At 49.6% G+C, this 22,380-nt stretch overlaps 1 protein-coding gene across 3 annotated transcripts in view; it reads left to right on the forward strand.

The window, feature by feature from the left end:
* PDLIM7 (PDZ and LIM domain 7) overlaps positions 1-21,633 on the forward strand; it is a 43,455-nt gene extending 21,822 nt beyond the window's left edge. The window contains exons 3-14 of one of the 3 annotated variants that reach the window (XM_033140462.1): positions 2,174-2,325; positions 4,215-4,245; positions 7,758-7,774; positions 8,854-8,937; positions 9,758-9,912; positions 10,476-10,512; positions 15,821-15,879; positions 16,239-16,479; positions 17,227-17,407; positions 18,397-18,517; positions 19,754-19,869; positions 20,301-21,633. In XM_033140462.1, the coding sequence (XP_032996353.1) occupies positions 2,174-2,325; positions 4,215-4,245; positions 7,758-7,774; positions 8,854-8,937; positions 9,758-9,912; positions 10,476-10,512; positions 15,821-15,879; positions 16,239-16,479; positions 17,227-17,407; positions 18,397-18,517; positions 19,754-19,869; positions 20,301-20,387 (1,281 nt within the window). In that variant the 3' untranslated portion in view covers positions 20,388-21,633. Of the gene's footprint in view, positions 1-2,173; positions 2,326-4,214; positions 4,246-5,681; positions 5,855-7,757; positions 7,775-8,853; positions 8,938-9,757; positions 9,913-10,475; positions 10,513-15,820; positions 15,880-16,238; positions 16,480-17,226; positions 17,408-18,396; positions 18,518-19,753; positions 19,870-20,300 lie in introns of all 3 variants that reach the window. The other 2 variants (XM_033140463.1, XM_033140465.1) reach the window with 2 other exon arrangements.
* The last annotated feature ends 747 nt before the right edge of the window (positions 21,634-22,380 follow it).

Genomic DNA, 22,380 nt, shown 5'->3' on the forward strand with positions numbered 1-22,380 from the left:
CTTGGGGATAATCTGATAATGAAAGTATATCCAGTATGAAGTTACATCTGGATATACTGAAGCGCATTGTGTGGGGGCGTATTTTTACATGTGTCATTACATCTCACTCATTGCTGTCTGTCACCACACCCCCTACTCCCATTTTGCTTGTCAGCTCAAATGAAGGGGTGTTTTTTTAAAAAATAAAGATAATAATAAAACTGCTTTTTTTTGCAGAACAGCTATATCAAACATAAAAAGGGAAATTGCCTTGTGCCTGAAAATGAGTGCCCATGGTGGTGGGCGATGAGCCATCTTCCCAGCAATGATTATGCAGGTTACAGAGATGTGACCAATTTCCAATTACTTGATTGGCAAGAGTGGCTGGGGAAACCCAGCCAGATGGGCGCGGGAATGAATAATAAAATTATTATCGAAAGATGAAGCAGGGCCCCTGCTTTCTTTGCAAACACGCACACTTTCTCAATGGAAGCAGATTGGAGCCTCCTGTACCTACCAGTACCTGCCAGGCCATTCTTTATCCTTGTACGGTGCTCTTCAGTAACCTACTGGTGGTTCTGGCCATGAAATATCATTTAATAAAATTTGTGCAAATCTGGCAGATCTCTCCTTCTGTAAAGTATGCTTGAAGCACTGGCTTTGGCGGAAGTTTGTTAACACCATTCCACAGATAATTCATTTTTCTTTTCTTTTTTTAAAAGCTGCCCATTTGCCATTATGCAGATACAGATACATTACAGATACAGGTAGAGATGAGGGAACAATAACAACACACAGAAATAGCTCCCATCAGGCACCGCCCACTTGTGCGGGCAGGAAACATCAGCATAGGTTTTGGAGACATAACATTGAAAGCACTCGGATGTCAGCGCACAAACACAAGCCTGGCACCATTCATCCACAAACTCATCCATGACCCAATGTGTGGACATAACCATTGCAAAACATGGGATGTGATCAATGTACCCCTGGAGCTCAGTGAGTGATGGCAGTAATGCAGCACCAAGACTAAGAACTGGGGTTTTAGGTTTTGGGTGTGTCATGATGCTTGGCAAATCTAAACTAATCCAGCTTTGTTAAGGATGGCTGCAGGGCCTGGAATTTTATCAGATCGGCTGTGTTTGCTTGTGGGGTTTTTTTTTTTGGGAGGGGGGTTGAATGCTATGGGACAATGTGAATCCAGACTGATCATTCATACGATTGTTGGCAATTTAAGGTGTGCAACTATATGGTTTTGTGGAGAAGCAGCCAGGGCGTGTTTCAGAGGCCTCTTTATATTACCAGAAAATGATAATGCTGATCAGTGTTGGAAATTCTCCAGGCCACTTGCGACCAAGTGAACATGATGTCTCCACCATCTGGAGATGCATGCCTGCGGATCCTTGGATCTTGACTGTTTTCACGCACTAACAACACATCCTGTAGAATTCTGTTTGTGATATTTTGTTTGTGCAATCAGAATGAATTTCAGGAACCGAAAGGTCGTATTGAAAAATATGACTTTCGAGCCGCCTGGCCCCTACATGGCAACTAGACGTTTTGTTTTGATAACTGTAACCCCGGTTTAAGGAGCCATTTGGCGCCTATCTTATATATCTGAGATTCTAACACTGATCACTGCTGATAAAAGCCAAAGACCATGAGTTAGGCATGAGGAGCCTCTTTGGAGGCCAGTATGTGTGGTGTTGGTGCAAGTCGTTCTCCTTTTAATGGCAGGAGGAGGGATGGGACAGTCTTATGCAGTGAAATAGGTCTCTTTCATAAACTTGTACCCATCTCTTCCTCTGAGTTTTGCATCATCCCTGGGAGGCAGGTTAGACTGGAAGATAGCTGGGTGGCCTTGTTGTTGCCCTTCCTGCTGGGTTAGAACCTGTGTTTCCAACTTCCAGGCCCATTGATAAATCAGTTCCAGCCACTACCCCACACCACTTTGAGCATTGTTCTCTACAGTGCTGCCACCTCTGGAGCATGCAACATTTACACACTTTGTTTAGCAGAGACTATGGGGGGAAACAAAGGAAGGCAGGACTGGAGCTGATTCCACTACTCCAGATCTTGCTCCGCTAGACATGGGGTAATGCTGAGAACCACATTGCTTGCTTCCTGCCTTTGTCTCTTCACGTGGGTAACTATTCTGTGTCACCGAATCCTCCTCTTCTTCCTCTCCTTGCAGCTCACCCCCGGGGGCAAGGCAGCCCAAGCAGGTGTGGGAGTAGGTGACTGGGTGCTAAGCATTGATGGAGAGAACACGAGCTCCTTGACCCACATTGAAGCACAGAACAAGATCCGTGCGTGCGGGGACAAGCTCTCGCTCAGCTTGAGCAGGTAAGAGGCTCTTGGTGTGAGTTAAGATATTAGGAGCATGGCATGCATTATAGGCATAGCTGTCAACCCTCCCTGCTGTTCCCCAATGCTATAATAAGGGAATTTCCCGCAAAAAAGGGAAAGGTTGACAGCTATGATTATAGGATCGAGAAGTGGTTACAGCTGACCTGCTGTACTCAAGCCCAGTCCTCGGAATAACCACTCACTGGTTCTCAAACTTTTTTCTCTGGGCCACACTTCCAGGATAAAAATTTGCTCACACCACACCATTTTCTTTATTGATAAGAAATACATTGGAAAGCCAAAAAGGAAACGACTAGCAGTGCTTGATCCAGAAAGTATAGAACAATGCAGCTACATACTAACACTTATCATTCCCAAAATATAATGATCAACGAGCCTCTTACATATGTACTTTAAGCATGTATGCAAACTGAATGAGAGTTGTGAGCTTGCTTTTGCTGGTAACTTCATTTATATTAGGTCTAATTTGGGTCAAACAAACTCTCGTCTCATAATCCACACAAAGAAGCCTTTCTCTTTTCTGATCTTTTGCATTTGTCAGAGTTGAATATCCCTGTTCACAACAGTGTGTCGTGGGACTGCAGAATAGCCAATGCTGCTCTCCAGGGCTCTATTCAAACAGCTATCCTGGATCACAACTTGGTGCTCAGTATCACTTGATGCTCTTGCTCTTTTTGAAAAGATACCTATCCATATTCTGTAATATAGATAGATACTACACCACACTGAAATGTTTAAAAGTTTCTTTGTCCTTGAATCTTCCTGCCACCAGTGGTGAATGGCACATGTGCGCTGCTGCTCCAAGTGGCCGCAAAACAAAACGACCACCCTGCGGCCTCCTACCAGGCGCCCGCCGAAGTCCACTACAACGCGTGCAGCCCCCAGGCACACATTACCTCTCCAGCTTTTTCAATCAATCTCTTTGGCTGCTGGAAGGCTCAACCAAAACTGGGAGCCACTCCCGCAGCGGGAAGCGACGGTAGGCAGGGAGGCCACGTTGGGGATCAGGAGTGACGTCCCTCACTGGCCCGCCCCCACCGCTCTGCCCATCCAGGGCCCAGCAGGAAGGGAGAAGAAAAGCGTGCCAGCCGAGTGAGCGAGCAAGCCAGCTGCGGCGGCACCACCATGCCGAGCGAGGTTTTTGCCAGGCGGCGGGGCTCGGCTTGGGAGTCACTGGTCGCGGGGCCGGGGCCCCGAGTGTCACCCCCTCCAGGGTGGAACCCAGGGCGAACCACCCCCAACGCCCCACCCTTGCTCCACCCTTGCTCCACCCTCTCCTGCCACACCAATGTGGCGTCCCACATCCTTTGAGAAGCACTGTCTTAACTCATAAACATATCAGTAGTCTAACTAGCTTTTTACTTTGGTGAACTGCCACCACTTCAAAGCATATTTATACCCACAGTGATCTTGGCTGCATCTGAATTACTGGAGAGTGGAAGAAAGCCTCTCTAACTCTCCAGGGGTCCCTGTGCAGCCAGCCAGAGTGATGCTTAAGTGAGTGTGTGAATGAGTGAGTGAGTGTATATTGACACTGAGAGAGGCCAAGGGTGTGCTCTTAGGACAGAGGGCTTTTAGAGTTTTCTCCTAGGCAACCTAGGCAGGACCAATCCAGTCACTGGACCCTCCGTGGCTGAGCTGTCACCACTGCCTTCCCAGTTCCTCATGGCGTGAAAGGGAGCAGGCTACTTTCCTCATGTTGCTGTGGCCCTGCTCTCTGAGCATAATCTCTGCTGCGAAGTGCAGCTCTGTTGCTGCAAGTCAAAAGCACCTGCTGCCACCTCTTGCCCGTTATTGCTGCCCCCCAGGAGAGCCCCTGCCAGGCAGCGCCTTTCTCCTCCTTAACGGCAGCTTTTCTCTTGCAGAGTCCAGAATCTCCTCGGCAAGCCTCAGAAGGTACGTCTTCCTCCTCCGCTTCTTCCGTGGTGGGTCTGTTCTCTCACAGACCTAGCTGGGCACCAGTTCTGCCACTGGTCTAGGGGAGCTGTGGGATAGTTGAGGAAACACAAGTGCCCTAGCTTGTTTGACACGCCTGGAGTTAGGTGCTCAACGTAAAAGCAAAAATAAATAAATGAGACTGTAGTGGGGTGTGAAGAATCCATTCCGGAACTCAGGATAATAACAAATACCAATGCGTTTTAGGCTGCACAGCCCTTCTCCAGGGGTCTGTTTGAGCTGCACTGATTGTGCTGCATCTGCGGGCCAAACTCTATGGCTGTGTCTGCCATGTGCTTCTAAGGCTTTCAGAGAGCTCTCTTCTAAGTCAGACGTTCCTACTACATTCACTATGCCCTCAAATAAGTGATGTGCAGCTTGCAACTCCTTGGCATTTCGGTTATTTGAAGTTTCCAAGCAAGCAACTTTTGTATGCATCCATAGCTATCTTCTTCCTTTTTACACCTGGTTTTGGTGGAATCTTCCCCCCCCGTTGCAGCTCACTCTTGGAGCTAGCTAGGCACAGTAGCCTGAACCTTGGTTTGCTGGCACTAAAGGAGCTCACCGCTGCCTTTCCACCCAGCCCTCCAAATCTCTGGCAGTTTATTTTCTTGCTGTTCAATGGAACTCCTCTTGATTGCACCCATAAACCTTCAGAAGCCAGAAACTCGAAATGGCCACCACAGTATTGAATTTGTTTGTGATCATCAGAGGCCAGATGGAGGATGAACCGGGAGCTGCCTGCCTTAATTGGGCTGGAGCAGCAAATAGAGCCATTTGCTGCCCTTTCCTCTATGTTCCCTGTATAGTCTGCCCTGTATGGATGTTTATCCTGGAGTCTGAGGCCTTGCCTCACAAAAGAAGTGCTGGGCGGGGGTGAGGGGACTTCCAGGCTGTGGAGGGAAATAGCTTCTCCAAGATTGTGGCCAGAGCTGTCTTCTAAGTTTCCCTCTCTGCTTGGGCGTATCCCTCCTCAGTTTCCCTTGTGGTTGGAGGAGGCAGGGAACGAGATGGAGGGTGTAGAAATGGATATGCATGGTTTACGACACGTGCCCACGCTGAACTGCCTCACCTGCTCTCCAAGGCTCATCCCTGGGTCAGTTCTAGAGCGGCCACATTTGCCCACATAGGGTGCTCAACGAAGTCGGCTGGCAGTAGGCAACTGGGCACATACAGGGTGTGTTTGCTTGTGTCTTGACTACTGTCAGCCAGGAATGCGGACGGCTGGCTGGCTGTGGTTATTGCCCTGGGACTTGAGGAGTGCCCTTGTGGCCAGAATCTGGCCTGGCTTCCACCTGGGGCATGGTGGCCTCTGGCGTTGCCTGGCAGCGGGGGGTGCACTTGCATGCTGCCTGCTGTGCCAGCTTGGGCGTCTGTGTGTTTTGTCTTCTGCTCAGGATGCGCTCCCTTCCTCCGAGCGCCCGAAATATAACTTCACTCCCAGCTCTGCCCTCAACAAAACGGCCCGGCCCTTTGGAGTCAGCTCTGCTCCAAACTCCCAGCCTGGGCTGGTGACGAAATCGGTGCCGTACACACCCTCTGCCTCCGTCTGCACCACACAGCACAATGGGTATGTTGCTGTGTTATTTAGACACCCTGGGGAGTTGGGGGTGGGGGTGGGGGTCAAGTAGCCTCACTGTGGAGTTCTGCCCTGTGCTGTTCTGCCCACACACTCGCCGCCTGCCCGCACTGTGCATGTCGGGTCTCTGCCTGTGTGGCCTTTCTATGGGTGGGCAATGGCTGGGTGTGGGCGCCCCCCCCCAAAAAAAATCTGTATCAGAATCTGTGCTAAAACTTAAGACATCTGGTGTTGCAGTGACCCCTGGTGGCTGGAGCTAATGTTACGATGCCTAGATCTGGCAGGTCTCTTGTGTATTGTTCATTCCGGAATGCCTAATTGAAAAAGCAAGACCGTTTAGCGGCCTGCATTTCATCATCTTTCACTTCTTTCGAGTCCTGCAATCTTATCTCCTGGGCAAAGAAAATGAATAATAATAATAATAATAATAATAATAATAATAATAATAATGCTATCGTAGGCGGCACTCAGGAGCATGGGGCTGCATCCCAGGAACCCCAGCCTGTAGTTCTCTTGACTCACCAACACAAAGGAATCGCTAGATTCTTTGGTCTGAGCGGCAGTGTGCTATGGCGAGTGATCTGTATCCATAGGTATGGTGCTATCTGCTTGTGGTTTCTTCTATGGCTGATTCACTGTGGCAGGAATGAATGTCGCTTATGGATCCCAATGTAACTTTCCATCCTCACCGCCTCCCTAGCAATCTAAGCTATAGTTAGTTTCCAAACTGTTCATCATTTATACTAGGTCCCAGATCCAGTGTCTTCATTCTTACTTGCCCTCCACCATAAGGTCTCGGCACTGGGCACAATAATATGATATGCAAACCTATAATTACTAAAACAATTGATTCACAAAGCTGTCCGCCCCCAGACAAAATACTGAGTAGCTGACCACCAAGCCATTTGGGTGAGTTTCCAGTTCTGTTCAGCCCAGCATAAAATCCCCTTACTAGGGTAGCTGTTCTCAGGCATCCCTTGGAAGGGAGCAGCACTATGGTAAATCCAGATTTCCAGTTTATTAAGGAAATGACTTGGGTGAAATTGTACACCGATTAATCTATACTTGTGCCATGACTATTTCATTTTTTCAAGCCCCAAACTGGTATCTTCTGACTGCTTTCTTCCCATGTCTAGAAATGCAGCCCTAGATTATTCTGTTTATTTTGTTTTATTAATCACCTCCCATGAAACATCCCAAAACGGTTTTAACAGTGCCTGGCTGCATGCAAATTGTGTCCTGCCACTCTAGGCTTTGGATGCTGCTTCTTTTGAGGTGATTCCTGTCTCATTTGGTGCATTGACGTGTCACTGGCACCTTTGTTGGTGGGGACGGAAAAACTTATATCTGTGCTAGATGCGGTCCTGTACACCTCTGACCACTCCTGTGTCTCTCATTGGCCTGTGTGGGGTCCCCTGCCAGTCAGGTGCCTTAGATGGGACCAGCTGTGGGACCACGGTGAGTGTAGTGTACATGCTGGCAGAAATGGTGCTGCTGCTCATTTCTTTCATACTCCTGCATTCCTGATCCTGTGACCTAGAGCACTGGACTTCAACTGGTGGGCCAGGACCTGCTAGGGGGCTGCGACCTGATCCAAGGTGGGTCATAACAGGAGCACTACCACCATACAAATATATGGTGAAATATTAAATGGGTCCCCAAATGCGTGTTTGGGTGTTCATAGTGGGTCCAAAAGGTTGAGGATCCATGACCTAGTTAGGTTAGCTTTGCATGGAATCTCGCCTCTATTCACCCACACTAGGCAGGAAGGGAAGCATGTTTTTTTAAACAAACTTTGTCTAATGGTTCTAACATGTCCTTCACTTTCCTGACTGTCTTTTTGCTCTTTTCCCTTCTCTCTCTCTTTCTCTTTTTCTCTCTCTTTCTCTTGCAGGTGCAGAACCCTGACAAGTCAGTAAGCCTTTGCCTATTCTGTAACTTTAAAGTGTATTATTGCTAACATGCATGACCTAAACATAATTCCTTTTCAACACCTAAGAACCCTCTTCATTCCTTGCCAGTTTGTTGTTGTTGTTGTTGTTGTTGTTGTTTTTGCTTCACTGACTTTTCTACTCCCTATCCTACCCTACCACAGGAGTGTGTGGTTATGGCGGGTTATATCCCCTCATAAAAATAGACACTTGAGGGACATGTTTGGGAGTCGGGGAAGGGGGAGAACAGACAACTTTAGTGTGGGACTTGGGACGTGGAGGTCCCCTTTCTTACAATATGTGGGGCAACATTATTTGTGTCCTCTTGACTTCTTGGATTTGTGTCGGAGCCTGTCTGAATGACACGGTGGCCTGGATCCCATGTCATGCTAAGCTAAACCATGACTTAGCCTGACTGTGTGGACTCTGGGAGAGGACATCACAGCCTCTTTGGTCCTTCCTGGTGGTTTTGCTGCTGAGCCAAGCCACACTTTGGCATAGTGTGTTAATTGAGCCGAGGCTCATAGTTCAGCTCTCTCTTGTACAAACCATGAAGCGTAACCCACACGACAGACCTTGGTTACAGCTCGTAATTAGTCTGGAGACAGCTAGCTTCAGACAATATGCTAAACCAAATGATGGCTTAGCTCAGTATGATGCAGCAGCAAAAAACCAAAGAGTCCAAGATATTCTTTCCAGTAGGCCTCACATACGCACTAAGCCATGGTTTGGCTAAGCGTGAACCAGGCCTGGGGGCTAATCTGAGGTGAAAAGGCCAGTTGGGGGCATGGTGGCTGACCTGAGGCTTTAAATGTTGGCAGTTTCCTGATGCTTCCCCACTCTTCAGATGGTGCCACAACTGTAGCAGTAACTGCCTGACCCAGATAAGGGAAAGGAAGTGGTGCTAAAACTGGCAGGGAGCAGTGTGTGTGTGTGTGTGTTTTTTTCCACTGCACAGTCAAGCTGCTGTTACCTCCAGTGGCGCCGGCTGTTCCCTCAGGAGATGTGACCTGACCTGTTCAACCTTTTCTCTTATTCTCTCACTTTTCGTAGCTTCAGGGTTAGCGCTCACCCCCCTGAGGTGAAGGCTCCACCCCAGAGCAACCCCCCACCTGATTATGGAGATTACTACCTGGAGGACCAGTAAGACCTGGGAGAGGTGGGGAGGGGGAGGGTAGAAACCTTTGGACAGATGTTGTTGTGTCCCTCGTATGGTGTGTGCTGCTGCTGCTGCTGCTGTCCTGTTAACAGTGTGTGAATATCCCTTTGGTGAAGTTGGAATAGTGCTAGAAGCAGTAACAGGGCTTCCCTTGACAAGGATTCAAATTTTTTCATTAGTGAAAAATCTCCTTTGAGATTTTCACCAGAGCAGTGCTGAGGAACTGGGGGCCCTGCTGCAGCTTGACATGGGGGAGGCTTCAGGTTTAAGGATCTCACACAAAGTCAAGGCCCCTTCTGGAAGGGGAAACTTTCATGCAGCCGTTTATTGTGGACTTGGTGCTGCTCATCGTCCTCATCAAAATGCTGTCTCATGTGTGGTTTGAACTATCCAGACAATTCAAATCATAGAATTGTAGAGTTGTAAGGGACCACGAGGGTCATCTAGTCCATTGCCCCGAGATGCTGGAATCTTTTGCCCAATGTGGGGCTCGAACCCATGACCTTGAGATTGAGTCTCATGCTGTACCGGCAGAGCTACCTCAGGCCTGGATAATTACTGTAACTGGCATAGATGGGAGAGAGGGAACAGAAGGGGCTTCAGGATCCGTTCAGTGTGTCTGCAGGGCAGGTTGCTTGCGATCTTCAGAATTATGAAACTATGGCCATGTCCTGATTTGTGCCTCAGGGTGGTTTATCCCCCCCCCCCCGCTTGATGCAGCTTCTTGTGTTTGTGTGTGTCATGCATGCCTGGCAGATGCTCATCTCAGTGCAGCCCTGGCTGAGTGCCCTTGTCTATTCGTAGGCATTCTCTGCGGCTGGCAAGCCTGCCGGCCTTCCTCCCCAATGACTCCAGCAAAAAGAGGCTCATTGAGGACACAGAGGACTGGCGACCGCGGACGGGCACGACCCAGTCCCGTTCTTTCCGTATCCTGGCCCATCTGACAGGCACGGAATTCAGTAAGTGCCTCCCTCCCAGGGGGAGCCACTCCAGGTTGGGAGTGTTGTTCCAAGGTTCCCTGTTGAGGGCTGGCTGGCTGGCTGGCTCCACCTGCGAAGTGGCAGGGAGTCACGAGGCATTTGGTGCCACTGGTGACAAGGAAAAGGTTGCAGAGGCACCTGAGCTTGTTCTGGGACAGCTCTGGCCACTTTCCACAAGCTTTCTGGACCTGGGCCAGTTTGGGAGGGCTGTGCTGGCAGATTGTCCTACAGCAAGTCCCAGGAGGATCCTCTCTCTCTCTCTCTCTCTTCCCCTTGTGATGCTCTGCTGACCTCATTCAGTCTATCTCTGCTCTGCAAAGAGCTCTGCAGGCACCTCATTCTGCTTCCCTCTCATTATTGTTGATGCCCAGGCCCTGTATCCTCCAGGGAATGTTCTTATTTTGTGCCTAGTCTCTCCCTGCCCACCCCACCCCCCCTTCCAAAAACAAAAAACAAAAAAATCCACTTTCTGCTCAGAAAAATAAAACAGCTTGACTGGCTCAGACCATGATATTCTCTCTTTCTCCTTTTCCCGCTGCCAGTGCAAGACCCGGATGATGAGCATGTTAGGAAAGCCAGGTAAGAAGGTCCCTTTGATAGGGCCAGGAGAGTCGGTGGGTTTCTACCTGACTTCTCCCCACTCCCAAAGTGCCAGGGGCTGGGAGCTGAAAGTGCAGAGTCCAGACCCGCTCCTGAGCTTTGGCGGGTGCCCAGGGCCACTGTCCCATTCCTATCTGTACAGGGCGGAGGGGATGAAAGCCTTCTTCCCACCTTGTTCTGGTTCCCTTGACCTTGTGCCGCAGAGCAGTGCATGCCTGGTATGCCCTTCTGGTTTTCTACTTCTCTGTCTCTGCTTTCTCCTCCCATCTCTTCCTTGTGCCTCTTTCTCTCTCTCCCCTCCCAGAGAAAAGTTTGTCTCGGAGCTTCAGAGCCCCCGTTACACTCGCCTGCGCGACTGGCACCACCAGCGATCGGCTACCTCTCTGAACGTGCTCTCCTAGGCTGCCTGCGATGGGCCAGCCTTTCTCTCCTCGACTCCGCTCTTCTCTATTGCATGATGATGTGAATGGGAAGGGCGCGTTTCTGTCTGTCTCCTTCTAACCGGTTGAACAAAACTTTAAAAAAGCAAAACATCCCCCCTCCCTCCCCCCAAAAACCCCCTACTAGAAACCCACAGCAACTCCTGGAAACGTAACAACTGAACTGTGTTGGGGAACGACTTGAGCAGGGGGGGAACCTGAGAATAGTCAGGAGACTTCTGCATTGGTAGCTGCTTCTCTTTGAGCTTCATGTTACACCTCCATCTGTGGAGGGGGAAGAGGGTTCATGTTGGACAGGAGGCTTGACTCTCCCAACTCTAAGCAAGATGCTCTGGTACTACCAGGAAGCTGTTTCTTGACTGTGTTTTCTCTTCCCTGACTGAAGAGACGTTGGCTGTGGAGACCTCTGTATGCTCCTTTCTGGCCTTCATACCGAACCAAGGAGATGGGGGGGAAGGTTCCACCCAATGCAGTATGGCATTGCACTGAGAAAGAGGCTTGCAATCTTTCCTTTGGGACCTGCCTTATTGAATGAGTTGCCAATGCTCTTCTTCCTGGCTGAGCATTTCAGAGCGAGGGAAGTCATTTCCTGACATTCATATCTGGAAGGGCTCCTTTTCAACCCTCCTTGGCTGCATGGGATTTTTTTTTTTTTAACACTGTTCTTGGTAGTGGTTGAACTTCCCCCTCTCTCATTTGTCCACTGTTGAGTGCTGTTTCTCAGCCCATAAAACTTCTTCTCCTAACAGGCGTCTCCATTTTATTTTGCCAATGAATGGTGAATGCATATGTCCTTAGCCCCTAGTCCTTTCCCCGTCATGGTTCTATGAGTGGCTGGTTGTGGCTACCACTTTGAGGAAATGGCAAGCATTCCTCTTCTAGATGTCTGCTAAGGTCATGAAGGCCTGCAGAACTTGCCCACCCGTAACACTGTAATAGAGGGATTCCTTCTCTTCCCCAACCCCTCAATGGTTGTTAGACTTGTCCTCTTTGCACTTGATTAACTCCATTATACCTCAGTTTTTCCAAAGGCTCTCTGATTTGGACAACACTTAATATGGCTGCTTGTGTTGGGCTTGGAAAAAAACCCTAGGGGATGGGATTTTGGGCTCTTCAGGTAACCTGCTTCCACAGCAGGCATGTCCTGTTGCTCGGTGGAGGAAATGCTGTGTGCCCCTTCCTCTAGAAAGAGTGTGTAATCATTGTTTTGACTGCAGGCATGACACTAATTCAGCTGCTATATCTGTATGGTGCTGTAATCCACCCACCCACCCCCTGAGCTGCCTGGAGCTGATGCCCAGGCAGGAGTTTGCAATCTAGTTGGAGGCTGGCTTTACTACCTTTCATTTTGTAGTAAAATAAATGCTCCTATTCTCGTAACTGGCTCATGTCTTTCTTTCCTTTCCTTTTAATCGATGCACACCTGAAGTAGGGAGGCTGTGTTCTTTCTTAGAGGGAAGACTTGTTTTCCAGCTGAGCATAAACCCAGCTGTCCTCTGTAAGGTTCTTTGGGAAGCAAAGATGCAATGCCTTTGCCCACCAATGACTTTGGGGTGCTTTTGTGCCCTGGCTTTCCTCTGGGAGCAGGAGCCTGACTGGCAGGCCAGCACTGAGTTCTCTCTCCTTTTTCTCAGTACTTTTAATTCCTAGGGATAAATACAGGTGAAACTCGAAAAATTAGAATATTGTGGAAAAGTCCACTTATGTAAGCAATTGTTTTCATTAGCTACTGGAGTTTAATATGTGAGATATCGACTCATGACATGCAAAGCGAGATATGTCAAGCCTTTGCTTGTTATAATTGTGATGATTATGGCGTACAGCTGATGAAAACCCCAAAGTTGAAATGGTTAATTTGGGGTTCTCATCAGCTGTACGCCATAATCATCACAATTATAACAAATAAAGGCTTGACATATCTCGCTTTGCATGTCATGAGTCTATCTCATATATTAGTTTCACCTTTTAAGTTGAATTACTGAAAGAAATGAACTTATCCACGATATTCCAATTTTTCGAGTTTCACCTCTATGGGGGATTGTGAACTTCTCATCCCAGGTCCACATCACAGGATAGCAGGCGAGGACCAGGGTGGTGAGACAGGAGACTGCCAGGATCTCACCACCTCTGCCTGCATGATGCACTGAAACAGCTGTTATAGTAATTTACCATACTCTTTTTCTTATTCTGTTGATTGCACCTTAGGAAAAGTCCTTGTATAGGTTGGATGAGATGTAACATGCATATTGGAATTAATGAACACGCGCGCGCACACACACTCTCCTTTAGTCTGCAACAAGCCTTGTGTGCAGAATCTGTTTGCTCCTCTCTCGGATAATCACATAGTGCAGCTCTTGATGAGCTGTATCCTTTCTCATTGCAGGTGGAGAATCTCAGGTTAGAATATTATCCCTCCTACCCTCCTGTCAGACACTTAGAAAATGAGCACGGTGAGAAGAGAGAGCCTAGTCTAGCCTTTCCCCGCAAGATAGCTGCTTCCTAAGTACAGGAAGGAGGAGGTGTGGGGGAATATGTGTACCCTGTACCCCTGCTTGGTCTCTTCTTCCAGCCTCCCAACTGGTTGCCCAAGGGGACCTCAGAAGGTGGAAGGAAGGGGTTCAACAAGGGCAGGCTTTATTTCTCTTCCATTTTCAAGCTTGCTCTTGGAACAGCTCAAGGCACCCTTCTCCTTTATTTGCAGCTCCCCAAAACCCACACATCTCCCGTTCTCCTCCCCGCCTCCTTCCTTGTATATAGGCTTCTACTCCTGAACAGACTGTAGTTTCTTGCTCTTGGTTAGGTGTGTTTGAGTCTCCTCAAACAGCTGGGCTGCTGTTCCTGCCACATCACAAGGTTCCCCCTCTGATCTTCACACTCTTCCCCTCCCATGGATCTCATTCTTGGGTCATGTGACCTTGGAAGTTATCCTGAAGCCCACACTTCTTCTGATGTTTCATCTTGAAGCCATAGGGCTCTCTCCCAAGTAAAAAGCCTTGAATATGTGGGGTGAGTAGCATGGTCCTGTTGCCCTGAGCTAGATGGCCTTGGGGCAATAGGCTCTCTCCCTGGGACCAAGTTGAGGTGCCATTTGTGGGAGCGCTATGTGAGGCAACCTGTCTGTGGGTGTGCTTCATGTCCCTAATATGACGTTGCCTACACCGCACCCCCTGACACACCACATAAACCCTTTGAAATATTTAAAAGGGTCTTGTAGAGAAGAGGACCTTCATGGTAACCTTCAGAGGAAAGAATGGGAAACAAAATGTTTACTGCAAGAAGGTAGGGTTGGGGTTAAACATGTGGAAGAGCTTCTACTGAAGCTTTAAGGAAGTGATTTCCAGCAAAGTTGGGGCAGACCTCTGACAGCACAAAACTCCGGACTCCCATTGGAACAGGTGATGAAATTTGGTGTATGTGTGAGAGAGAACAGCATGTCTTTCTAGTTTTGTGTGAATCTTATGCCATGAGATGAGCACACAGCCCCTGAGGTTTCCGCGGACGCCAGCTACTAGTGCTGAGCTGTGTGTCCGATTGCAAAACAGGCAAATTGCTGTCACTGTTACTCCCTGGCCACAAGTGCATTTCGTGGTTGATAGCGCCTTGTGTCCTTTTTCTGCGGCATCACCTGTCCCGCCACAGGAAGCTGATCATAGAATTGTAGAGTTGGAAGGGACCACAAGGCTCACCTAGTCCAACCCCCTGCAGTGCAGGAATATTTTGCCCAATGTCCACGACCCTGAGATTCTTCTGCCTGACGTGGGGCTCCAACCCATGACCCCAAGCTTAAGAGTCTCATGCTATACCGACTGAGCTATCTCAGCTGCCTTATACTGAGGTCAAACTCTTGGTCTACTGAGCTCAGTATTATCTACGCTGACTGGCAGCAACTTTCCAGGAGTTTCAGACAGGGAATCTTTTCTGCCCCTTGCCTGCAGATGCTGGTCAATTGAGGCTGGGAACTTGCTGCCTACAAAGCAGATATTGTACCCCTGAGCTAAGGCCTGTTCCTCTTATGCAGACCTGCCCTGCAGCCTGGGCCTGGGAGGCTTTGAAGGCTGTGCTGTTCCTTCATGCTGATATTATCACAGTGCTTGTCCTCGCACCATTGCCCAGTTTGGGAACATAAGAGCTGCCCCAGGAGTGCTAGGAAAGCATTCACTTGCCGTGCACAAAGAAAGGAACACTTCCTTAAACGAATCCTGCCTCTCGTTTTCCATCTGCCTCTGACCTGGCTATACTGTACAGTTAACAGGAATGCTTTTGGTGATCCTGTGCAGAACTTGTCCTACTTTTTTTTTTAGGAGAGCAAACCATGCCTGGGAGTCTTTGTTCTTTATCCTCCATCCATGCAGGTGGTGGTTGCGGTCATTGTGCTTGAGAGAGCAGGATGATGCATGTCCTCTCCTCCTCCAGGACTTGTTTGAACTCCTGCTTTAGAGAAGGGAAGATGAATGCTCCCTCTGCACATAAACGATGAGAATGTCTTTTGTGTTGGCTTGTCCTTGCATCCTCGGCAACAGGCTTCGTAGCCTGGGCTTAGCATAATAGGACCTGTTTCTTCTTAATGCTGGTCACTCTGGGCAGCAAAACTACCAGCCAATAGGGGTCACTGCTAACACCGTGGGTATGGGCATATTTTGGCTGCACACAATCTGCTCCAGTGATGCTCTTGTGTGTCTCCCAACTTCATTCTTCCAGTGAGCCCCTTGAGGTCTGTGAAAATATTAAAAACAGGTATCCCCACTACAGTACACTACAGTTGCCAGACCTGGGTCATGGTAGCAGCCTCTGCTGGAGTGGGTGGGTAATGGGCCCAGGTTGCCTGGAACTAATTGGTTATTCTGTAGCCAGGTCTCCATACCGGATGTGTCTTCTGCGCCAGCCTTGAAAGTGGAGCCTGGATATGGTAAGCTGGGAGCGCTGTGCATGCGATGAGACCTCTGGGCAGGGATGCTGGCTGGGGAAAGCTTTGCCGTGCTGGCACCTGGTATCTTCCACAGTGTCTACAGCAAAACCTGTTGTAGCTTCTCGTTGTGAAGCTGTGTTAGCTTTAAATTTTTGAATGCAAGCGTTCATGGAAATGAGCAGCGGCCAGTGGCCTTCCTTTGGGAAGGGGCGTCTGTCCACCCAAGTCCAAGAGCAGAGATTATTCCCAGTGAATTGCTCAGACCCTAGATACAGTGCCAATGCATATGTCATGCAAGCTTCAGATCTTAAGTGGTTGCTGTTGATAAAGCGCCATTGCCTTGTGTGTAACTGTTGCAGGCTCTGCTGCTCCGAAGCCTGCACCTGTCTCCAGCCCGGCCAGCCGCCCACCCTGGGCTGTGGATCCTTCCTTTGCCGAGCGGTATGCCCCAGATAAAACCAGCACGGTCCTGAGCAAGCACAGCCAGCCGGCTACGCCAACACCGATGCAGAACCGCAACTCCATTGTGCAGGCTGCGCAGCAAGCCCCCGAGAGTGCCGACAAAACGCCCATCTGCTACCAATGCAACAAGATAATCAGGTGAGAGTTGCAGCAGTGTGGAGGGATCGTTCTCCTTTTCCTCCCCCCCCCCAATTCTCGGAAGTGGTTCGTGCACATGTACACCTGCACCTCGCTTAGTCTGTTGCAGCCTGGAATATTGGCTGCTGGGTGGGTGCACTGATTCCACCATTGTATATCGTGTGCAGAGGTATCCTGGAAGTTTGGTGCCTATACTTGCAGTGGTTTGTTCGCAAATGCGAGTCCCTTGCTTGATGATGTTGGCATGCTGCAATCATAATGTGCGGACCCAGTGGCATAGCGTGAGTTGCCAGTGCCCAGGGCTGTGTGAAGGAAGGGAAATAGACGGAGTACACAAACACATTCAACTGCCTAATGGTGTCTGCATCACCCAGGAGTTTGCAGCCGCAGAAATAAGAAAAGAAGAGTTGTTCCGTTGTATGGAAAGGTCACTTCCTGGTTTGCATGGAAAAGCTGTTTTCAGCAGAGTGCAGCGACAGATGCACAAAGCTGTATTGAGACAGCACTGGGTCCTGAAATTTTGCACCTTGGGCAACTGTCCCCCATGTTACGCCACTGTGCAAACCAGCCCTTGGAAGTGTTCCCTTTCATGTACTATAGACTCATGCTTCATAACAACAGGTAGAATTGTCTTCTGGCAATGGAAGGGGAAAGACACTGGTCGCTTGTTCTTTCCCTCAATAGGCAAGAGGCCAGGCTCATCACCCACCTCAAAGCTAACCCTTCCTCTTTTTGTTTTTCCACTAGAGGGCGCTACCTGGTGGCCCTGGGACGCTACTACCACCCTGAGGAGTTCACTTGCTCGCAGTGCAGGAAAGTGCTGGACGAGGGCGGGTTTTTTGAGGAGAAGGGCTCCATCTTCTGCCCCAAGTGCTACGACATACGCTATGCCCCCAACTGTGCCAAGTGCAAGAAGAAGATCACAGGGGTGAGTTCGGTTGGAGCGCAGCCTTCGAGGAAGGAGGCCTACTCTCAAGCATGCGGAGAATCAGGGAAGGGGGTGGAACCTGTGCACTCCAAGTAGTTCTGAACTCTGACTCCCATCGTCCTTCACTATTGGCTGTGTTGGCTGAGGCTGATGGGAGTTGGAGTCAGGCATCCTCTAGAGAGTCGCAGGTCCCACATCACTGATGTTGAGATTTCCCTTGCTTAGAAGGAGCCAGCCATTGCTGTTAGCCCTTTCCACTCAGGGGTGATCCTCTCTAGTTCCTTATGTTAACTCAAGGGCTGATGCTTTAAAGCAAGGGTAGGGAACCTCTGGCTGGCCTGTGGGGCCATTTCTCCCCAACCCTGCTTGTGGCTCCCCCATGTGTGGGGCCGGTCTCTGCACAAAGCAGTTCTACCAGCCCTACGGGCTCCTGAACTGCGACTCCCAAGTGGCAGACAACCAGCTAGCTGTTAGGTGCTTGGGAAATGCTGCTCAAGGGACTTTTGACAGGTATATTGTCCTACTCACCTGTCATAGCTGACCCTTGGAGGTGTGGACAGGTAAGGATCTGGACAACTGAGCCAAAAAAGTTCCCCACGCCTGCTCTTGCCATATAGTACAAACCTGATAGACTTGTCCTGCTACTATATTTGAGGCTGGGGACTCCCAGACTCCGGCCTGCTCCAGAGAGCAAACATAGCACAGCAATGAGCACGAGCTGGAACTCTTGTTTCAAATCTCCTATTAGTCATGAACTCACTTGGCAGGCTAGAGCAACCTGCTCTGTATTCCCGCCTTATTCATCCTCCCCAAATATGTGGAGGCTAAATCCTGGCCTACCCTACCAGGTTGTTGGGATGGTTGAAATAATTTATGGTTGGCATGTGGAAAGTTCAGTATTGCCTGTGTAGTGTGCTTTCTAAATACCCTGCATTGTTGGCAAAGGGCAGCCCTACAGTGGAGTGACTCGCGTTCTTGTGTTTCTTTAGGAAATTATGCATGCCCTCAAGATGACCTGGCACGTTCATTGCTTTATCTGTGCTGCCTGCAAAACGCCCATCCGCAATCGCGCCTTCTACATGGAAGAAGGGCAGCCCTACTGTGAGAGAGGTATGGATAATACTTGGCTGTGGTACCCACAAAGTAGTGGGTCTTTCTTAGAAGTCTTTTAGGTAGCCTTTAATTAACATTCTGGATTTATAAAATTGGAAGCATATGGGATGTCCCAAGCTCCCCCTGGAATGTGAGCAGCCAGCACCAAAGCAGCCTTCCTTGGAAGGGGTGGAGGTGGGGATACCCCACAGAAACAGTTCCTAGTACTGACCTTCAGTGGCATGGAGAGCTTGGGCAACAAAACACTTGCAATGGTGGCGTCCTCCTCTGACCCTGGTCTGGCTGCCCCTTGGTAATGGTTGCCGGGCAGCGCCCGTTCTGCCAGGTTGCTATGGAGATTGGTAGAGTAGTACCTGCATCACGTAAGCACGCTGCAAAGCATGCTGGGAAGTGTTGTTCTTTTCCTTTCATTCCAGTCCTGATAAACACAGCCCTCTCTTGGAATATTCCATTGGGAGGAGGTTTCTAGGGGGAGAAAGGCTTAACGAATGGAGTGGCCTCCCTCTCCACCCCCACATAATCTGATGCTGTGAAAGAATCTGGAATTCTCCCAGATGAATGAACAGCTGCCTTTCATCATAAGCCGGGTGGGGTGCGCAGGGTTCTTAACAGCATGTGCAGCCTTGCTCGACATGGCTGGGACGGTTGTCTTCCGTCTCTTCACGGAGTCTTTGGTCTTCCAGCCAGCCCAACAGGCTCCAGGGCAGCACCAGAGCATCTGTTGCTTAGCTCAGGAAGGGCTCTGATCAGAGGAAAGCAAATACTGGGGAGAGGACAGGATTGCGGGACAGAAGCAGAGCTACAGAAACAGAAGGGAACCTAGAGCAGGAGCAGAGAACTGTGTATCAGAGGGGGAAGGCACTGGTAGCCGAGATCACTCAGGCAGTGATCCAGACACTAGCAACCCAATCTGTAGCTGTGTGGTAGAGTGCATGCTTTAAATGCGAAAGGTCCCTGGTTCAATTCCTGGCATCTCCAGGTAGGCCCGGGGAGGACTCCTTGCCAGTTGATATGCAGACAGGCTTGGTGTTAAGGCAAGTGCCTTTGATCCTAGGCTGCTCTTTGAACACGGTGCTGCAATCAAAGCAGCCTCCCTTTGCCAAGCGGGTGAGTGGGACGGGTGGTGCTGTGGCGATGGCTCATGTGAGCAGCGGCGCTCTTCTTCCTAGCTCGGCCTCCAGATTCTGAACACCTTGGCCTAATCTATCCTCCCTCTTCTCCCCCTGCCTCAAGACTATGAGAAGATGTTTGGAACCAAATGCCGTGGCTGTGACTTCAAGATAGACGCTGGCGATCGATTCCTGGAGGCGCTGGGCTTCAGCTGGCATGACACTTGCTTCGTCTGTGCGGTGAGCACCTCTTTCCACCACCCTCCACTGCTCTAACTAACCCTTTCCAGCCTTTGCTCCAGGAGCATTTCGTGACAGAGGGACATCGCTGGCAGGCAGGGACAGCAATTTGCTAGCACGAAGCTTGTCAGATGTGGCTTCTGAGCTTGGTTCTTTCCCTGGGGTTGGAGCTGTCTGGTTTAACCTTCCTTCCTTCCTTCCTTGCCTTTGTGGCAAGCCCTCTCGGGTGCCTCCTGCTGACTGGCAATGCCTTAGGTCTAGCAGGGCAACGACTGTTGGGGGTGAAGCTGGGCAGCGGTGCATTGGGTGATTCCTGTGGCTTTGCCCTTCCTCTTTTGTCCCTGTGGATGAGCTGAAGTGGGTGGTGGGCCTGTGAGCGTTGAACTGATGCTTGCCTCACTGAGTCCTTCCTCCCTTCCTTCCCCCCACAGATCTGCCAGATCAACTTGGAAGGAAAGACATTCTACTCTAAAAAGGATAAGCCCCTGTGCAAGAGCCATGCTTTCTCGCATGTGTGAGGAGGAGGAGGAAGCGGGTGGGGAAGAGGAGATCTGACTGCCCAAGCTGCTGCTCGCCCAAGCCCTGCATTCCTCTTTCCCCCACATTTTGCCCTGTCCTGTCCTGAGAGAGCTGCCCCCACCGCCACAACCCAAACCCTTCACTTGACAACCATTCCCATTGGGGGAGCTGCAGTGCTCAGATTTCCCTTCAGTACTCTGCGAGGATTCAGGTACATGGATTTAGAGTCTGAGCTTCAGGCTGCTGCTCTTTTTCACGTAGAATTCCATTCTGCACCAGCACTGAGTGACAGGGGCAGAATCACCACCACCCTTCTCCATGCTGTGAAGCCATAGTGCCGCCATATGTCCAAAGGATTTGCCAATACCTCTTGTCACTTTTGTGCCAGCTGCAGCCAAAGAGGGGGAGCCCCAGAAATGTAACTTCCTAGCTGAAGGATCCCATACGTTAGTGGCTGTTGCAAAGCAAGCAGAGTTGACACTTGGTCTTACCTAGGAGGTCCGTTACCTGCCACAGGTGTATGTGGATGCTTGCTGCCTCGCCCTCTTGGGGCGACAGCTTTTCCCAATGCCAGGGTAGGGCTCGTTCTTGTGACTTCCTGCCTCCTTTGTGTTGTAACTACCAACTTTGGTGGCTCCTGTCTGCCTTTCCTTCCTTGAGAAGGCATCGCAAGTGATTTCTGTCATCCAGGCCTGGCTCTGTCCTGCCTATTAGTATGTATTTCCACATTCAGTGATGGAAACTCACCTCCAGGTAGACATGTGGCCCTAGTGAAATTGGGAAGAGCCAAGTCAAAAGTCAAAACGAAAAAGAAAGAGCTTTCTTTCCCTCCCAAGACTTAGCCACTCATTTCCTAGAGCTGGAAACAGACTACCTCCAGGGTGTGTAGAGCCTTGTGCTACAAAATTGCAACAGACCTCAAGCAAAGTGATTTTAAAATGCCATGGAGAACAGAGTTTTCACAGGATCCAGCCCTCTTCTCTACACCAGCAGAAGCTGCTTCTCCTTGCACCATGAGATGAACATGTGATTCACTCCCCAGCCATACAACGCTGCGTCTGCTTGTAGCGCACAGCCCTGGGCTGGATGTGGCCCCAGAGCATCCCTACCAAAGAGTTATTATTTCTGATTTGCTCTAAGTGTTTTTCCCAGAACCGTGCTGTCCGGCTGGGAGTCTTCGATTCTTTGCCACCTTGGTGGTGCTTTGAATGCCTAATAAAATATGTCTTTAATTCTTTTGTCACACATGTGAGCTGTGCTGATTTCTTTGCCTTTAAAAGGGCAGTGTGTGGTTCTGCTGGGAGGGGGTGAAAACTACAGGTGCGGGTTATATGGTGTGACAGACACTCCAGAAACTAATATTAGTCCTACTTGGGAAGAAGCAGCCTGAGCCTCCCTCTTAGGCTCAGAGAGGAAAAGCAAAAGGGAATAGTTTCATGAAAATACTTTGCACGCGACTAGGGAACTCAGCACTGCTGAAACTGAATACGGTCTCTCTGTTGAAAAGTGACAGCTGCAGAACAACTTTCAGCGGAGTGGTAACTTTTCATTTCAGAAAATGCTAGCAACAGAGGTGCAGGGAAAGCTTAGCACTGCCCAACTTAGCCGGAACTGCCTGTGATTCCTGTTGGCCGGGAGTTTGATTTCATACCTGTATTCCTACTGGAAATGTTTTAATGGAAAATCAGCCAGTCCTGGAGCAGATTGGGCGGTGAGGTGTGCGAGGCTGCCTCCAGCATAAATAAGCAAAGCCCTTTTGCGGCAGTGGCTGTTTGCAGTTTAATGTGAGTGAAGGAGAGGGTGGTCACAGTGGGCCTAAATGAAAGAAGGCATCTGCATTGGCAAAACCATATATATGAAGCTTCATTGGTCTAAGTTAATGGCTGGTCCCAAAGAACACGGCACCTGCTTAGGGTAGCATAAAGATTGCCCAGAGACCTGTTGGTGACTGAGAATGACTTGAATTCAAGGACTCGTTTTCCGAGATAAACA

The sequence above is a fragment of the Lacerta agilis genome, chromosome 2, assembly GCF_009819535.1.
Source record: "Lacerta agilis isolate rLacAgi1 chromosome 2, rLacAgi1.pri, whole genome shotgun sequence".
In the NCBI taxonomy this organism is placed as follows: domain Eukaryota; kingdom Metazoa; phylum Chordata; class Lepidosauria; order Squamata; family Lacertidae; genus Lacerta; species Lacerta agilis.